The sequence below is a fragment of the Cryptomeria japonica genome, chromosome 6 (genome assembly GCF_030272615.1).
Source record: "Cryptomeria japonica chromosome 6, Sugi_1.0, whole genome shotgun sequence".
NCBI lineage: Eukaryota > Viridiplantae > Streptophyta > Pinopsida > Cupressales > Cupressaceae > Cryptomeria > Cryptomeria japonica.
This window is the reverse complement of record NC_081410.1, coordinates 22,690,503-22,708,724: the sequence shown is the minus strand read 5'-3', so window position 1 is coordinate 22,708,724 and position 18,222 is coordinate 22,690,503. Positions and strand designations below refer to the sequence as shown.

General features: G+C 36.4%; 1 protein-coding gene across 2 annotated transcripts in view; it reads right to left on the bottom strand.

Annotated features, from left to right (window-relative positions):
* LOC131048087 (K(+) efflux antiporter 4) overlaps positions 1 to 18,222 on the bottom strand; it is an 88,180-nt gene that overhangs the window by 8,561 nt on the left and 61,397 nt on the right. For both annotated transcript variants that reach the window (XM_059207102.1, XM_057981945.2), the window contains exon 15: positions 12,925 to 13,020. In XM_059207102.1, coding sequence (XP_059063085.1) covers positions 12,925 to 13,020 — 96 coding nt within the window. The remainder of the gene's footprint in view (positions 1 to 12,924; positions 13,021 to 18,222) is intronic.

Here is an 18,222-nt window from a genome sequence, read left to right as displayed (position 1 = left end):
TATCAGCAGGGATCCCTTAGTGGGCCCAAACTTAGTGAATATGCCTCTTGGGATCCTTCACATATCAATGGATTCTTAGAGGGCTCAAATTTAGACCAATTATTTTACTTCAAGAAATTGTTAGTCATTGTTCTTTTGATGTACAAAGGCATGAGCCTCACAGTCTCATAAAAATGACACATGCTTGGCTCTTTAAACATGGCTGATTTTTTGGCTGAGCTGAACTAACTAGCGACTAGCAGCTTCCATACAACCAAACACTCAACAACCAAATAACCCATGTTGGCCTCCAACAATCTGGACCTGACCTCAAGATGCTGCGATGACACATGGACAAACTTAGTTGGCTTGTTCTTTTGGTGTACACGGCATATGAGCCTCACAATCTCATAAAAATGACACACACTTGGCTCTTTAAACATGGCCGATTTCTTGGCTGAGCTGAACGAACATTGACTAGCAGCTTCCATACAACCAAACACTCCAGACAGCCAAATAACCCATATTGGCTTCCAATAATCTGGACCTGAGCTCAAGGTGCTGCAATGACACTTGGACATGCTTAGTTGACTTGATTATCTCTTTCAAATGGCCTAAAAACTATTCTCAAACATCATATCACTTGTAAGATTGCTACCCAATTTAAAGTGTTCGAGGCTTCAGATCCTCAGGCAGCTCATACACTTGGGGTTTATGCTAGATGCTTTCAGTTTCTTATATAGGTCCAAGGCTGAACATCTTCTTTCATGTTGCTCTCTCATTTTCTATTGTCAAATTACATTGCTCCTAGGCTAAACTTGTTTTATTATAACTGACCATTCCAGATTCCCATATAGCATTCTATTAGTGTCTATTCTCATACAGTTTTCTCTTTTACATAGTAGTGTTTCCTTACACTAAACATTAATGGCACTTATAATCATAGTTCAAAACTTGAACTTAGCAGCCCAAAAATTTTGACTCAAACTCAGGACTCGGCAAATAAATATATTACATAAATACACAAAAAAAAACTTAAATAATGCATGAGAGACATCAAAAAGGAATTTAGACAATGCATATGTCCATTTTGATCATAGTAGCATGACTCCATATTGGGATTGACTTGGCAAACCAAAAAGTATAAATGGAATTCAATTACTAAAAATTTAATAGTAACTAAAATCACAAAAAAATCATTAAAATAGGGGAAAATACTGTTTCTGTTATTTCAATCAAATGAAAAGAAAAACTCTGCTTTTCCTTTTGCTGCAACCCAAAACCATTTTTATGTTTTGCTTTTACAAACCAGACAGAAGTTTGGGGCTGGCAGCCCCCACGAGGGTTGAGGGACATGCCATTTCTCATAATTTTATTACTTTTAACCTACCATCTATAAATCCTTTCAATCACTTGACAATCAATTCACTCCGCTGATATCCCAATTATTGAAGACAAAAATGACCAGAAGACACAAGAAATCGGGGTTTTTATCAAGGATTTGCAATTTTTTGTAGTGGCCAAGTCTGCAGAGAAAACTAATGAGTTTCAGGCAATTCTCACCAAAGGACTTGAGAATCTCTTTGGAGGACTCAGCACACGAATCTCTGGCAAGTTACTCACATGTTCAGCAAGAACTCACTGCGTTTGCAAACTATGCTTCTCATAAAAATTTAGAAAACATATTTACTATGCATAGTATTTCCAATGCTAGCCACTGCTTTATTTGTGCAAGCATGCCCATATCCCTTTGGACGACTGACAACCTCCAATATATTTTCATCTGCCATCAGCACCAACAACCTCATCAGTCCTAACTCATTACAGAATCTGAGCAAAACTTTTGTATGTCAATCAACACTTATCCATATTTGTTACTGTTGTGAGGTATTCACACATCGCCCCATTGCAAATGGGGACCCCCACTTTTTTGCTTTCTAGGGTAGTGTTAGAATCCTTAGCTATTAGCCTTTGCATTGGAGAGGTATTGTTGGTCAAGAAGCCAGGAGTCAGATGAATAGCCCTTTTTGTGAGATGTGAAATGAAGTATTATGAGATGAGTAAGTGGTCATGAACTTGATAGGCCAAGTGTCTAGGCAACTTCAAGTGCTCCCTAGTTGGAGCAAAATCTGCTTCTCTTGCTCATAATTAGGAGCGAAATGGACTTCTTGAGCAGCATTTGAGGGAAAAGAGTGAGTTTATGAACCTTTAACAACATCTTGATCATGGATGAAGTGAAGTCCATCATGAGAGTTCAACCGTAGAGTGTGAGAGATTGATAGTAAGGGTTACTTCAAGTGCTCCTCTTTTGGAGCAAAATTCACTTCGAGTGCCCTTAGTTGAGAATGAAGTTCTCCTAGTACACACCATGAGCCTAGTTTCAACAAGCTTGAATGAATAGAATGAAGGAGAGTGAGCAAGCAAACACTAAGTGTCAAGTGAAATTCACTTCATGTGCATCACTTTTGGAGCGAATTTGCCTTAGAAGCCTTGTTTGAGTGCGAACTAGAGCGTTTGAGTTATCATGAATGAAGATAGTGAGCATGATTTTGATTTGAAGATCACCTCAAGTGCTCCTTCTTTGGAGCGAAGTTCACTTCATGTGCTCTTTAATAGGAGCGAAGTTCACTTCATGTGCTCTTTAATAGGAGCAAATTTCCTTTTAGGCCTTCATGTGGTAAGTTTGACATGTTTTTGTGAATGAAGGTTTGAAAAACCTAAGGAGTTAATTGATGAAACAATGAAGTGATTGAGGGCGAGTTCAATTTTGACTTGAAATTCACTTCAAGTGCATGCAAGTTGGAGCGAACTTCATGTGCATGCCTTCAAGAGCGAACTTCATATGCATGCCTTCAAGAGTGAACTTCATGTGCTTGTCTTCAAGAGAGAACTTCATGTGCTTGAGAGAGGGAGTGAACTTTAAATTCATGTGATCCTAATTGAGAGCGAATTTGAAAAATTGCTTATAAGACCATTGCTTTGAGCTGATTTGATGCTTAGAAAAGAGTGATTTTGAGTTAAGATGATGATGAAGGGCAAGTTTGAAGATCACTTCATATGCACCCATCTTGGAGCAAACTTCATGTGTTCCACTCTCAGAGCGAAATTCCTATAGAGGCCTTCCCTAAGGTTAGTTTGTCAGGTTTTCATCAATGAATGGTTGAAAGACTCAATATTAGAACCCATAGAATGAAGGGAAATGAGTGAAAGCAAGTTCAATGACGTGTTTGAAGATCACTTCATGTGCATCCAAGTTGGAGCAAACTTCATGTGCTCCACTTTAGGAGCAAAATTGCTTGTAGAGTCCTATTCCAAGTTAATTTCATGCCTCCGCTTGCATGAAGGATAAAGTATTCAAACCTGAATTGATGAAGGGTAGAATTGGACTAAGTTTGAGAGAACTTCTATTGCCCACTATTAGGAGTGAAATCCTCTTATCAAACATGCAAACCATGTAAAATCAGAAATTATATCAAATTAAGAGATTATAGAGGTTATATATCATGTGTTTGATACTCATTTGTTTGTTTTGCAGGAGATGAAGAAGGAAATCAAGGGGATCACGTTAGAGGAGGATTGAAACAAGTCTCTCAGGGAGAAAATTTCAATATCAAGATCAAGATACAAGGAAGATATCTTCAAGGGAACTTCATTAACAGGCACAAGAAGGTGATTACACAAGAAGCATTCACTTACACAAGAACATTATCGACAACACCAACAACATGAAGGGAGCCACAGAGAAAGAATTCCAAAGCAGAGAAGCAATTGTGCCATCAAGAGTTCGTTCCAAGGCAACATCAATACTTCAAAACTAAGAGGAAGTCAAAATCTATACCTTGCACTTCCATGATTAAGGCATTCAAAAGGATAGTTTCAAAAGAGTTAATCAAAGTTAGAAGATCATCATCATCACTGCTGAAGTTGGATAATGATATTCATTCATGATGATGAATCAAGTCTACAAGTGCAAGTTTAAGTGGCGTCCTAATCATCATCCTGGTCACTACTCCGCCAATCAGAGAAGTTCCACATCAACATGTCTGGATGCAATATACTTGACTCGTCCATGATGGCACAAGCTTTGAGGCACCTACCCCTATTATCTATTGGTCGTATCAAAATGTTGTAATTATTTCATTGGCCAAAATTGAGTTTGTTGTAACAAACCCTAATTAGGGTTTTCATTGTAAAATCTCGACCATTGATCTCAAATTGATCTGAGCCATTGAATTGTATTGAGAGCACTATAAAAGGCTCAAGCTCTTCACTTGAAAAGGTTAATAGATAGTTTAGAATTAGTGAATAGGAAGTTAATAGCAAATAATAGATAGCAACTAGAGTAGATTAGGAGGAGGAATTGTTGTTATGACTTGTAAACGAGATACTCTTTTCATTGAAGTTATGGTGAAATTTGTTATTTCAACAAGCCTCATGGTTCTACTTCTCATTTTGTTTTCATGTTGATTAGATTGAATGGAAGAATTTGTTGAATGTATTTATATAGAATCTGTTTAGTCCATACCACTAGCCTCTTAGTGAATATAAGTGTGCCTTGTGTGGTCAACTAGAATGATATGAGCTTAACTTCAAGTTGTTATATAACCATTGTTTATGCATTAACTTGAATGGTAAGCAATGCTTGATAATTATGATTTGAACATTGTTGAATTATCCCTTAGAAGATTGCACTGAGCTTGTGTCAAATTGTTCAGTTTGATGGTGAGACCTTGCCCAATAGGATTCCATCGAATCGTTCACCCATTCTCTTGCATTCTTAGGATTAGAATAGGCTTCCTAAACCCTTTCCTTTTGTCCTTTTAAACTCAAGTTAGTTTAGGACAAAAAGCATCACAAGATTGCAACATCAGATGATCAAGTTCTAGTGATTCAAGCATTCAACAATTCAACGTAAGTCCCCTTGTGATTCCAACATAATCACATCAAACCATTGAGCTTATCCACACGTCGTGACCCGACATACAAGAACCTTGGAGTTGTCTCAAGTGATCCTTAAGCGAACCTTCAGCATTTGAGTAACTTTGTTCAAGAGAGGATAAGATACTTTTGGGTATTTTATTATGTGTTTGCATGTGCATAAAAAATACATCAACAGTTACAATAGTACATTAGGTGTCCCTGTCAATACTCTCACAGCAACAACACTGGCAGCCATGTCATTGCTAACTCCTAATGGACCCTGAGCAACACTTGCAGTATTCTTCCTCTACATCCTTGCTTTCTCTCACTCTGCTCTTCTAGCTACAAGATTCTTTCCCCATTGACATTGTGCAGTCTAAGTTCATCTTACCATTTGTGATTAACATTAATTTAATCAGCATCTCAATAACTCAATAAATGTTATTTATCTTCCAAAAATTTAGACTTTGATGAATTACTGCTCCACATAATGAATGCCAATTGGGGGCTTGTAAGTCATCTCACTATTGGGTTTGTAAGTTGCAACACACTTATCTCATGAATCTTTGAAGGGCATTTATAAGTTTCTCTATTGTTGGGTGCGTGTAAATGGCCCTATGATTGAATATGGATGGTATATTGATTGTCAACATAAGTTGTCATGTTATTGGTTAATTATAAGTATATGAAGCTAGGTTTGGCAAGAATGGCCCACAAATTGACAAGGTTCAGTTCAAGACTAGGTACAAAGCCAAGATGGATCTAGGCTTGCCCAATCACATCTAGGTAACCTGTCGGTCAGTAGCATGATATTGGACATCTGTATTCAGATTGATGGAAAACCAAAAAATATTGGTTACTCTGTTATGTTTGGTCAAGGCAAATAAAGGAGTGAGGACGCTGCAAGAAAATGCCCTAGCATATCATCCATGAAGCAGATGGCCACTACAAGGGCACTCAAGATTTGATGGACGAGGAGTGCATGTTGAATTGAGCTTCTTCATCCTCTATTGTTGACACAACAGATACAGATTAGGAGTGGTAACCCCCTACTCATTAACACTGATTTAGAAGTGAGAAAGATTTTGATGATAATTGACAAAGAAGTGATAAATGCATAGTGGTTCTATCTAGTGTCTACAACACAATAATTTGTTAACAAATCCAGCATGCCTCAACATGCAATTTTATAGTGCTATATACCCAAGAGATTGCAAGCTTATAACTATGACATGGCCCACCAACAATGGTGTTGTAGATACTTGTTTGGATGCTTCATTTGCTTTACAATAAACAGAGTATGCTATCTGACTTATAGATTATAATAGAATAAAAATATAATGTGTACGCTTGTCAAAAAAATCAATATAATAAGTAATAATATATTTATATATTAATTTATGATTCAATTATAAAAAATTAAATTATTAATTATTTATTACTTTATAAATTAAAAAAAATTATAGCTCATATATATAGTACTGTCATACCCAACCCTACACCCAAACTAGCAACTTAGCTATACATCAAAACATGAAGGATTGCCTCTAGTAAAAAAAATGTTTATTTATTGTGTTAGTCAATCCTTTGGGCCCAATTATTTATCCCACATTTGTGAACTACCAGCTTAGGGTAGCAGTTTGGGATCAGTATTTTGCATTAACTTCTTTCAGCTTGTGACAGTGGTTGGAAGCACTAAGCATCCCTTTGATGTTGTCAGTTGCATACAAAGAGACCTTAAGGACAAATCAAAGAGACAACACCAATCCATCCTTGTGAACCACTATTACTAATAGGGCACCTTATTCAACCCTTTCTCCTATTCACCAAGGGATCTTCTTTGCTTTAGTATCCATGGCCTTGCATCCCCCTAGCTTGCAGTTTGAGTGATAAAAAATTCATTGACCTTGGTTGTTTCAAGAAGAGAAGCATAAATCCTTAAAACACTCAATTTTTGCAATTTTAAAAAATTCCTCGACCGAAACGATTTTTTGCCCAAACAATCCCAATTTAATGCAACGATTTTCAACAACGTTCAATGATTTGTAAAGGTTTAAATCATGAGAAAATTGCAGAAAAAATCACCCAGAAAATGCATTTACCATCCACCAACCTATTGTGATACCCTAACCACATGAGATAGCTATTTAATCAGGTTGTTTGAACTAAACACTAGCCGCTGGGACATGTTTCACCATCAAATATTTGTCATATTTCATCGAGTTGCTGAGGCAAATCACAGGTAGGTGACCTTGAATGAACATATAATACTAAAAGATATTAAGGACATTAAAATAGAGACATGCTCTTTGGTATGCTTCTACATTTGATGTTAAGGACATTAACATGGAATGGTTAAGAGATGTGTTGTTTTTTTCTTAGTATTCCACACTATTGTCATTTGCCTTAGGCTCGTAGTAATGTTTTACATGTATATAAATCCAAAGACACGATCTAGTGGGAAATGGTATACAATATCATAAATACTAAGGCCTCTATCTGATTTTTTTAACATATCTGAAACTTATAAGAATACTTGCCAAAAGTAAATATAAAAAGCCGGACCAAACTAAACAAAACTCAATTGGCTTGATATCAACCTCTAAAGAGGTCTGTTTTCTTGGAATTCTTGTGATTCTAACTATTCAAAAGAATTTTAACATTTGAATTGTCAACAATAATACCAAGATGGTTTAGATTATCGAGATTAGGTTGGGACAAGTTTCCTTTTAAGATGCTAACAAAGTGTGATAATTTGGAGTTTCAATTTGACATTGGCCATCAAGTTTTAATGACAAGCGGGTAGGGTAGTGATAATTGTTTAATCAAGTGGGAAGCAGAAATATATACAATATAGTGTATAGACATTGTGGAACCGAAAGCAGAATGGTTTATATCAGAAAGATAAAAATCAGCTCATGGTGCTGAAAAAATGAACTGTAGCAATATTTTATATCAAAATGAAGGATTGTTTTGGTTCTAAGTAAATTTCCTATATATTCTTCAGGCTTAATGCTTTGTTAATTGGTGAAACTCACTACTTAAATGCATGCCCTGCAATTGCTAGGGAACCACATTCCATTTAGGTTTGTGATATACATGGATGTTCAGAAGGCCTGCAAGGAGTACAATAGTATTACATGAATGCTTTAGACATATAGTGTAGCATTCCATGCATGTTAAATAGGTATTAGGATATGCCTTGAGTGAAGTCTTACCCTAGTCATGTGGGCTTACCTTAATCCCTCCCAAAGCAGGCCTCAAATATTTTCCCTTTTAACGATTAGGATATATTTCAGCAACAACTGTCCCATTCAAAGGGAATGTTCCTCCTGCTTTGATTTTTCACTAAAACTTGTACCTATAATCTCTCAAATTCTCAATGCAAAGTCCATTAATGTTTTTAATTCCATCATCCACTTATACACAAAATCAAGGAAAATCTATTTGAACAATAATAGCTAAAATTGTGGATCAGATAGTCGCTCTCTTCTTTTGTAATAGCAGGTCTTTATTATCTAATGGAAACATATTTGACACACCCTTTGCTATTTTATAAATCTGCTAAAATAGTTATCAATGAGAACATTTCAATATCATTTATGGTCTTTTGAGATGTAATATTCTGTTTCAAAAGTATTTTCTATTACTCTATCCTGAGCTATTTGATTCAAAACCTATCAAGTTGGACTTTGCAATTGCTTCCTTTGTCATATAATTTCCCTTTCACACTCTTAATATAGTTCTCTTTTAGACTGTTCTAGAAATTGCAAGTACTATTAAATCACAATAATGAATCAGTTAATTCCCATTTTGTAATTTATGATGTCTGCTCAGCAAACGAAAACTATCTTTTTAATAACTTTGTTCAGCTTGAGGATTTTGAAATCCTAGAGGCCAACTTGGATAGTCATGAAGTTGAAAGACTCGGGAGAGGCTTTGAACTAGGAGCTTCATCATCAGGATTTGCAGCCATCTAGAATAGCTCTATTTGTAGTAGCAAGAGTCATTGGCTATGTTTGATTTTTCTTTGTAAAAATTATATAGTCATTGAAATTTTGTCTAATTTAACCATCTAGTTATTATTTATGCACTATGAAGTATTATTTGTGCAATGCAATGTAATCAACGATATGAATATAAACAACAAAATCCTATTTTCTATAATTCAAGGGTTAAACTCACTATTTTATTTGCTCTCTATATCTCTATGCTATGAAAATGCCCTTAAATTTCAAAAAAAGTAGTTTTTGCCTTTTTTCTATAATATTTTACCATTTTTTTTTTAAATCTGACTTTTTCCCCATTTTTCCAAAAAATATTATACTTCTAGTTTGCTAATTTTTTCCCCAAACAATTTTTGCTGTTATGGTTTCAAGAGGTTCTAAGAGACTTTCTAAACATCTGACGCCCTTGGCTTCCAACCTTGGTCTCTGGCTTTGATCTTCATTAGCTTTAGGCTTCATTAGAGGGTTTCTCTCAGATGGATAATTGTACCCATACTTCAATTTTATCGTTTGATTTTTAATATCTTTAGTTTTGCTCCCTCGAGTTTTTCCTTGTTGCTTTTGTGCTTAGTGTTTTGTTACTTTACAGAACCTACAGTGGTTCTTTTATTTTTATTGGTAAAGCCTTAAAGGTACCTAAGTTTAAGGGATGCTAGACTTGGAAAAATGTTGGCTAGAGGCCAACTGTAATGTCCTTGTTTATTTTCCTTACTATTTTTCCTGCAGTAGTTAGGAATTGTTTTCCAGCTAGAACCAATAGATATACACAGTTGTGTGTTGAAGGCAGAAATCACAGGTATCATACAAACTGAAAAGTATTGTTATTACTTATTAGATCTCAAAATGTTCTCATTTTCAAATGTCTTTATTCAGGATTGAACAGCAGTTAGGATCATAAATATCATTCAATTACGAACTGGTAATATGTCAGTCGTAACACTTCAAGAAAGTCCATACAACATATTATCCAAGCTGCACATATGCTGACTTAGATCATAGAATTATAACAGAGCTATCCACAACTAACAGTGAATGTTTAATGTCTCATGATCCCTGGTATGCAAAACAATTAATGCCTTTATTAAACTTAAAAGTATGAACTTAGATCACTGCCTTCCCTGGATATGTATTCTGGACTAGTCCCTTGGTCTGCGCCTTAGGAGAAATAGACAATGATGTATAGTGATCTGGAAATTTCTTCTGGTGATGCCTTGTCTTGTCCTCTGTTAACGCTTGATTTGTTACGGTTTTGTGGACTGCCTGTACGTATAGGTCACTTCAAGAAAGTTGACAATCTGTAGCAGTCTATCTTACTGGTGATTGCCACTTAGATCTGAAGGCCTTCTTCTTAGATATACTGCTCCAAACTTATTTGACCTTGGCGCACTGGTGATAGGTCTTTGATCTGCCTCTAGGTCTGTGACCTGCCTCCTTCAAAGCCCTATACGATACGGTTGATTCCGCAATTGATGATACTCTTTCACACTTCAAGAGGACATATAAATCTTCTATTAAACATGAATCTGGAACAGCCAACGCCCAGGTAATAGGAAATGTGGTGGTCTATTTTGGAGTTTGTCCTCCTGCAACGTGCTACCTGACTTTACGCTCACAGTTGACAATGATACAGCCTGAGAATTGAATTTGCCCTCGAACAGCTTCTGCCCTACTGAAAACTGCACACCAACCCCTGTGCAGCAGTGTGATATAGGTGAATGACAGTAGCAGAAATAAATGACTGTAGTACACAGGTCAGAGGTATTGTCCCAACCTATTCAACATCATCAGCATTTTCATCCTGGATGCTGTTTCTGGAAAATTTCACTCAAACCTCCTCCTCATGATGTGCCAAAAGGACCCCCAAATGTGTACTAATAGTGCCTCCAACGGTAGAGTACATGGACCCAGCTGTGGTGCCATTTTTAAAATTTTAAAAATTGGATTTAAATTTATTTATTTTTATATTTTAATATTTATTTATTTTTTATATTTTAATTACACTAGTAGTATTTAAAAACACTTCTAGTTATGAAGGGCTGGAGTCAGCCTTAGGATGTGTGGGAGTAGTTAAGTGTTAACTACTTTCCCATTCCCATTCTTCAACTCAATATGAGCTAGTGGCTTTTCTCAATTCATCCATCACACTCTTTCTTCTTTTGTAATTTGTCTATGTCTGATTCAATGACAAAAAGGCGCACAACCAAGTGCACATAAAGACAATTCCTCTTTTTGATCTTGAGTTTTACAATTTTTAATGAGGAGCCAGTTCTTCCACTTTAAATCCATATAGACCATATTTCCTAACTTTTCCACCCCTCAAATAGCCCCAGGTCTAGCACCATATTTCATTCCCTCATAATATGTTGGTACTATTGGATGCACTCAAAGAAAACAAAATAACAGTGCAATGAATGAAAGGACAAGTTGTAGACACCCAAATCGATCACTTGTGTTTGGTCAATTTATCTCTATTTATTTGATTTCCCATCATTTATATTAATTCAATAATATCCTATTATTTAATTAGTATTCCGTATGTTCATCTATTTTCCTAAGTTCTAGTCTAAAGTAAACAATTAATTTTAATTGTTCATCTACATCTTTCCTACCTTGCATCTTCTACCCCATAAAATAAATATATAAATTCCCCCGCATGTCACATCCTCCAACTTTTTCATTTGCCTCCCAAATCTAATTCTAATCAACCACCTAATCATTTGCACGCACTTAATTCTTGATTAAGGGAGGACAATCCTCCCCATCAAATCATGAGCATGGGCCCTTGTACATGTGACATGGTCTTGGTACCATTTCACAAAGGTCTTGTCCCCTCAAGTACTCCAAAGGAATTGTTAACTCATTTATTCCTCTCATTCCTCCCCCTTTGGAGTGTGAGGACAATCTTGCCTTTATGGCAAGATCTTCCACACTCCAAGAGACCATCTCCCTCTCAACTCACTCACATGCTGCCACTTGGCACCATCCCATGAGATGAGAGATCCTATCCAATTTTTACACTTAGAGATCATGATCTAATCCTAGCCATCCATCTCATCTCCCCTCAACCTATATATCCAACCCTTAGCCATTTTTAACTCTCTCATCTCTTTATCATTCAAACACCATTATGTTACCGAAATCTCGTGAGCATGCATCGTAATCGGTCGTCTTCGGAAAATTGTTACAATGGGAGGTTTGATATACTTGAATTTTGTTTTATTTCATGCTTGTTTGACCTCTTTTGGCATAATCGTGAGTGTTTTCTTGTTTACTGTGTTTGTTTGGGTTTTATTGCAATTTTTATTTGATTTGAAGCACATTTTTCATGCACACACAAGTCTATTGCAATGATATATGAATGAATGCAGCCTCTTGTCAAATCACAAATGAGGGAGTTACTTTTGTAGGTAACAAATATGGTCGGAAAAAGTCAGGGCTGACAACAATACATCAGATAGAATTAATAAAATACAATAAGCTATCCTAATATATCAAAGTCAACTTCCAGTCAAATCTGTCTGTTAAAGTGCAATTACACCATTAACGTTCCCCCCTTGAAAACAGCTTTGTGGCCCACAACACTAACCAATTAGAATGAAAAATTAAAAATCAAGCCTTACTACACTGCTAAAAAACTATATACTTCTGTGCTTCCAAGTTTTTCTCAAAATAAATATCCAAGCATATGTTTTCATTGTTCTTTAAATGTGTTTACTTGCAGAAACTTCAACTGCCTTGCACTTTGCAGAGCTGTTTGTCAACTCAATCCACAATCACATCATTTTCTCATATTGAAAAAATGTTATCTATGAACTTCAAAGATATCATTGCAACCTCCTAGAGAAGATAAGCAAACTAAGGTAAACTTAGTGGTTGAATACAACAGAAAGACAATGGTCTATTTAAGTTTTTACTAAAATGTATCATTTTCAACCAAAACATTCTCTACAATGGAACAGGAATAAAGAAACACAAGGAAAATTGGCAGTCTGTCCAACCAACGGTTAATAGAAGTTACTTGTTCAAGAGTATGTTGTGCCAAGTCAGTTGTTGATATCATTACTCCAGCTGCAAATGATCCTAGTTCAAGGCTCAGACCTAATTTGTCACTGCACTGAAGAAACCCACAATATTTCTGCAAATTCAATATTGAATCAAAAAGTCCAATATGCTAACCAAAATAATATATTGAGAACAGAAGCAACTGAAAAAACAAAACTTTAAATCATAGTGTGCCAGAAAATGTCACAAATTTTAATTTCTAATACTTGCAAATTGGAATTCTTCAGTTTGTCCCATACATCTGTTATTCATCAGAAGTAAGATCCTTTTTTTTATGAAATAAGTTATATTTATGAGCATGTAAATCTCATGTAAATAATAGCAGAATGTCTGCTCTAAAGTTCTAGCATCATGTAAATGTTAGCACAATGTGTGTTCTAATCTCATGTAAGTAGATCATCAAGGGGCATTAAGCAGCTTAATTAATCTTTTCTAATGTTTTGGTGTATTTTGGTTTTCCAAGGTCAATTATTTCAGATAAAGAATCCAAGTTTTAGGGGAAATTTTGAACTGCCTTGTGCAGCAAAATGCATACCAAGCTGAAAAACAACAGTCTTTGATTCTCAAATCAATGGGCAAATAGAAGGGGTAAATAGAACCTTGGAAAAATTCATAACAGGGTATGACAACAATTACTCCAGGAACATGGATCAATCTTTGCATATATTCAGCATTCCTACAATAAAACAATTGCTACATCGACAAACAAGTCACCTTTTGAAGCATGTTTAGGTTCTTTGCCTACCAATTCACTTGTGTATATATAAGCAATAGAAAGGAAAATACATTGATTCAAAGCTGACCAGGGCAGCCAAGTTCATTGAAAGGGTCAAATAAATCCATCCCAAGTTTCAAGAATCAGCAACAATTAAGAAGTCTCAAATCAAGTACAAAGCAAGGGGTGACCTATTAATACCTTCAAGAGCATACTTCAAAGATGGGCAATAAGGTATGGCTTTACTTAAGCGAAAAGAAAAGCCTTAAAGAAAAGAACGAAAACTCAAACCTCAAAGATATTAGCCGGTTACCAACTTAGAGAATGTTGGAGCAAGGACTTTCAAAATTGATTTTTCTTCTTTCAAGAGTTTGTATTCAGTAGTCAATTGTGAAGACTTGCATCTTTAGGAACCTTCCATGCTATATGGAAAGGAAGATGAGAAATTGCCACCTTCTATTGAAGACTGCGCCTTGGATGCACAAGGGGAGCTTGAGGAAGGCATTGTGCTGCAAAAGAAGGTATGAGAAACAAGAAAACAGCTACGAAAGTCTTTGCAGTTTACAATCAAAGGCTATACACCAAGATAAGTAAAGAAGTACTTCAAGGAGAATGTTAGATTTTCAAACATAATCATGCATTTCTAGGGCCCAAAAACTCCTAAAAAGAGAAGTACGATATATAAGGGTCATAAAAGCATCATCCTTCAGCAGACAACCCAGGATTCTTCAAATTCAGGGAAGAAGTGAAGTTATTTTGGTGCAATGACAAAGTCCCTGCAAAAAAGCAGTTAGATTTGCACTGATGGTTCTTTCCTTTGTGACAAGGGCTGATCCTAATTGGATAATGAAAAGTTAGTAAGTTTATCTTACTAATTAGCCCAAATGTTCCTTAGTATTTTGATGTTTTTACAATGATTTTCAATAAGAAATAAGAATTTAACATTGTACAAAGGTCTACAAAGAATGCACAAGGTTCTAAGGTGATCAACTTCGATTCAAACATACTGAAGTAGGTAATAAGGAACTGTTGATGTGTTTTTTAGGCACAATCAAACACAAAATAAAATACCCAAAAGTATCTTATCCTCTCTTGAACAAAATCTCTCGGATGTTGAAGATTAGCTTAAGGATCACTCGAGAAGACTCCAAGGCTCATGTATGTAGGGTCACTATGTGTAGATAAGCTATGTTGGTTGATGTGATTATGCTGGAATCACAAGGGGACTTACGTTCGAATGCTTGAATGCTTGATTTGCTGGAACTCGATCATCTGATGTTGCAATATGGTGATGCTCTTTGTCCTAAACTAGCTTGATTTTGAAAAAATGGCAAAAGGTAAAGGGCTGAGAAGGTCTATTCTAAGGCCTAGAATGTAAGAAGATGGACAAATGTTTAGATGGAATCCTACTAAGAGAGGTCTCACCATCAATGATCAAACTGAACAATTTGACACAAGCTCAGTGCAATCTTCTAAGGACGTTTCAAAGATGTTCAAATAATTACCATCGAACATTGCTCACCATTCAAATCAATCCATAAACAATGGAAGCATAACAATTTGAAGTTGAGCTCATATTATTTCCAGTTGACCACACAAGGCACACTTACAATCAGCAAGAGGCTAGTGGTATGGACTAAACAAATACCATACAAATGCATTCAACAAATCCTTCCATTCAATCTAATTTATTTATCATCTAACATGAGGATCCAACGAGAAACCATGCACATTGTAATAGAATCAACACACTTCACCATAACTTCAATGAAAATGGAGTTCATTTACAACTTAGGCAACAATTTATGCCTTCTCCTCCTACTCTACTCTAATTGCTATTCTATTCTTCTATTCTATTCTCTTCTTGCTACTAACTATTCGCTATTCTACTCGCTATTAACCTTTACAAATGAGAGACTTGAGCCTTTTATAATGCTCTCAATACAATTCAATGGCTTGGAACCATTTGAAATCAATGGCCGAGATTTTACAATGAAAATCCTAATTAGGGTTTGTTACAACAAACTCAGTTCGGCCAATGAAATAATTACAGCACTTTGGCATGACCAATAGATGATAAGGGTAGGTGCCTCAAAGTTTGTGCCATCACTGGTGAGTCAGGTACATTGCATCTAGACATGTTGATGTGGAACCCCTCTAATTGGTGAGTGGTGACTGGGATGCCACCTCAATTCGCTTGTATACTTGGAAGATTTGATACTTGACATTACAAGCTTGCTCAAAGTAGTGGTGTAGTGGTATATATTGAGGTAACCGAGTCCTTCCTTCATCCTCACTTGCTTACCTTAGAGTGATTGTATAACTTCTCTTTCGCACTCCTTTGATCTCTTCATGTCTCCATGGTGCAGTGAAGGTTGAAATTCCTCTTGGGCGTGAACTTTCTCCTCTTGCACGGTTGTGTAGGTCTTACAATCTTTCTCCTTTTCGCTTTGCAATCACCATCCTCTCCCATCTGTAGAACAAAACAAACATGATATGAAATACATAATATATAACTTTGATAGTTCTTCTTACCTTGATATATCCCTTGATTTTATGTGTTTTGCAGGTTTGATAAGAAGATCTAGAGGAATTCGCCTTCATGAAGGAGCACTTTGAAGTTAATTTTCGCTCTTAGAGAGAAGCTCTTGAAGTTTACTCCACCCTTGATGTTCATGAAGTTGTCCTTGTCTTTGAACTTACTCTCCTTCATTATATGAGCTTAACCCAAAATGACTCTTTCCAAACTTCAAATCAGTTTAAGGTAGTAATCATGTAACCAATCTTGTACCTTCGCCTTCAACTGGGAACACATGAAGTAGAGTTCACTCACTTGAAATTCGCTCTTGAAGCTCGATTTATAAAATTCGCACATGTGTCTTCATTTTTTAAGTTTGCTGATGTAGCTCAATTCCTGAAGCTTACTCATATCCTCCATTTTGTGAAGTTCGACATGAAGTTCTTGAAGTCTTGGATATGAAATGAATTTTTCTTCCATCCTTTTGTTGTCTCATTGATTTAATCCTTACACTCATACATACACTCAAACAAAGCTCTTAAGGAAAATCCGCTCATTGAAGTTTGCTCATGTAGGTTAGTTTATGAAGTTCAATTTGCTTATGTATGTTAATTCATGAAGTTGAGATTTCTTCATGTAGGTCAATTTGTAAAATTCACTGATGTAGTCCAATTTGTGAAATCCGCTCATCTTCTTTAGTTCATGAAGTTATCTCCAAATTGGATCAGCTCGAGGTAAATGTTCTTACACCCTTCGCTCTTCCACTTCCAAACATAAAATTCGCTCCTCCAAACATGAATTTCGCTCCTATCAGCTACCACATGAAGTTCACTCCAACTTGCTCGCTCGTCGTGTCGTACACTCCAATTTGCTTGCTCATGAAGTTTGCTTGTGTTGTTGAGTTCGTGAAGTTCAATATGAAATTCGCTCATACATGCTAATTCATGAGGTTGAGATTTGCTCATGTAGTTTTGAACATGAAGATTGCTCTATATGGTGTGTGTTATCACAAAAGCTTGCACCCTTGCTGAGCTATCAACTTAGCAACCTTGTGAAACATGGAAACAACCCTGAAGTGTGGGACCTTGCGCAAGGGGGTTGAATCTCCGAAGAAGGCCGGCTTCCTTCTCCATCAAGGTGCAGGTGTTGAACCAACTCAACACTTCAAAACTTACTCCTAAGCCTATCCTAACAACTTGCAGAGGTAAAGGGAAGAGAGAATTGCTTGAAACAAAAGGAGGTGATGCACCAAGAAGAAATTGTTCCTCTCCCTACTGAAATGACACAAAGAATGAACTGAAACAGCCAGGAGATGCACAAACTTCAGTTGTATGATTGATCCCAATGCATGCATGAAGGTTAGAATCCAATAAATGCCAAGAGGGGAGAAAGTTTCCCACGAGTCACACTCAGAAAAAACAAGTTAACACAGCATATATGGAGAGAAGAGCCACAAAACATACACTCATGATGAAGGTAAGGAAACATACACAGCATGCATAAGTTGAAGGAAGGCAAGAATGTAATTTCAATTCATTCAAAGGCCAAACTTACAGTTGCAGAAATGCAAAAATAATTACAAGTCTTCAAGAGAAGAGAAAGAGCATAGGAAAGATCAAGGCAGCAGGGAGGGAACCCTTTACAATGAGGCTTAACAACCTTTATATAGAAAAATGGTTACAAGAGTGATCATGACCCCTGTATGTCAATCTGGGAATGCAGGGAAGTGCATGCACTTGACTTTTGTACATGCAAGCAACCTAGCCATTCCCACAAAAGGCAACCCTAAGAAGGGTGGATTGACTGACCTTACAAAGTCAGTGTATGCAGACATGACATAAGTCACTACAACAAACATGGCCCTGTACCTCTCTTGATGGAAATCCTACCAAAAACATTTAATGCACCCTTGTGGCTCCACAAAAGAAGGTGCACAAGTCACAAAAGTCGCCGGAGCATTTAAAGCTTTGAGTGTCAATCACGCCATCCGGAAGTGTTGCAAACCAGAAGGAGTTTGGAAA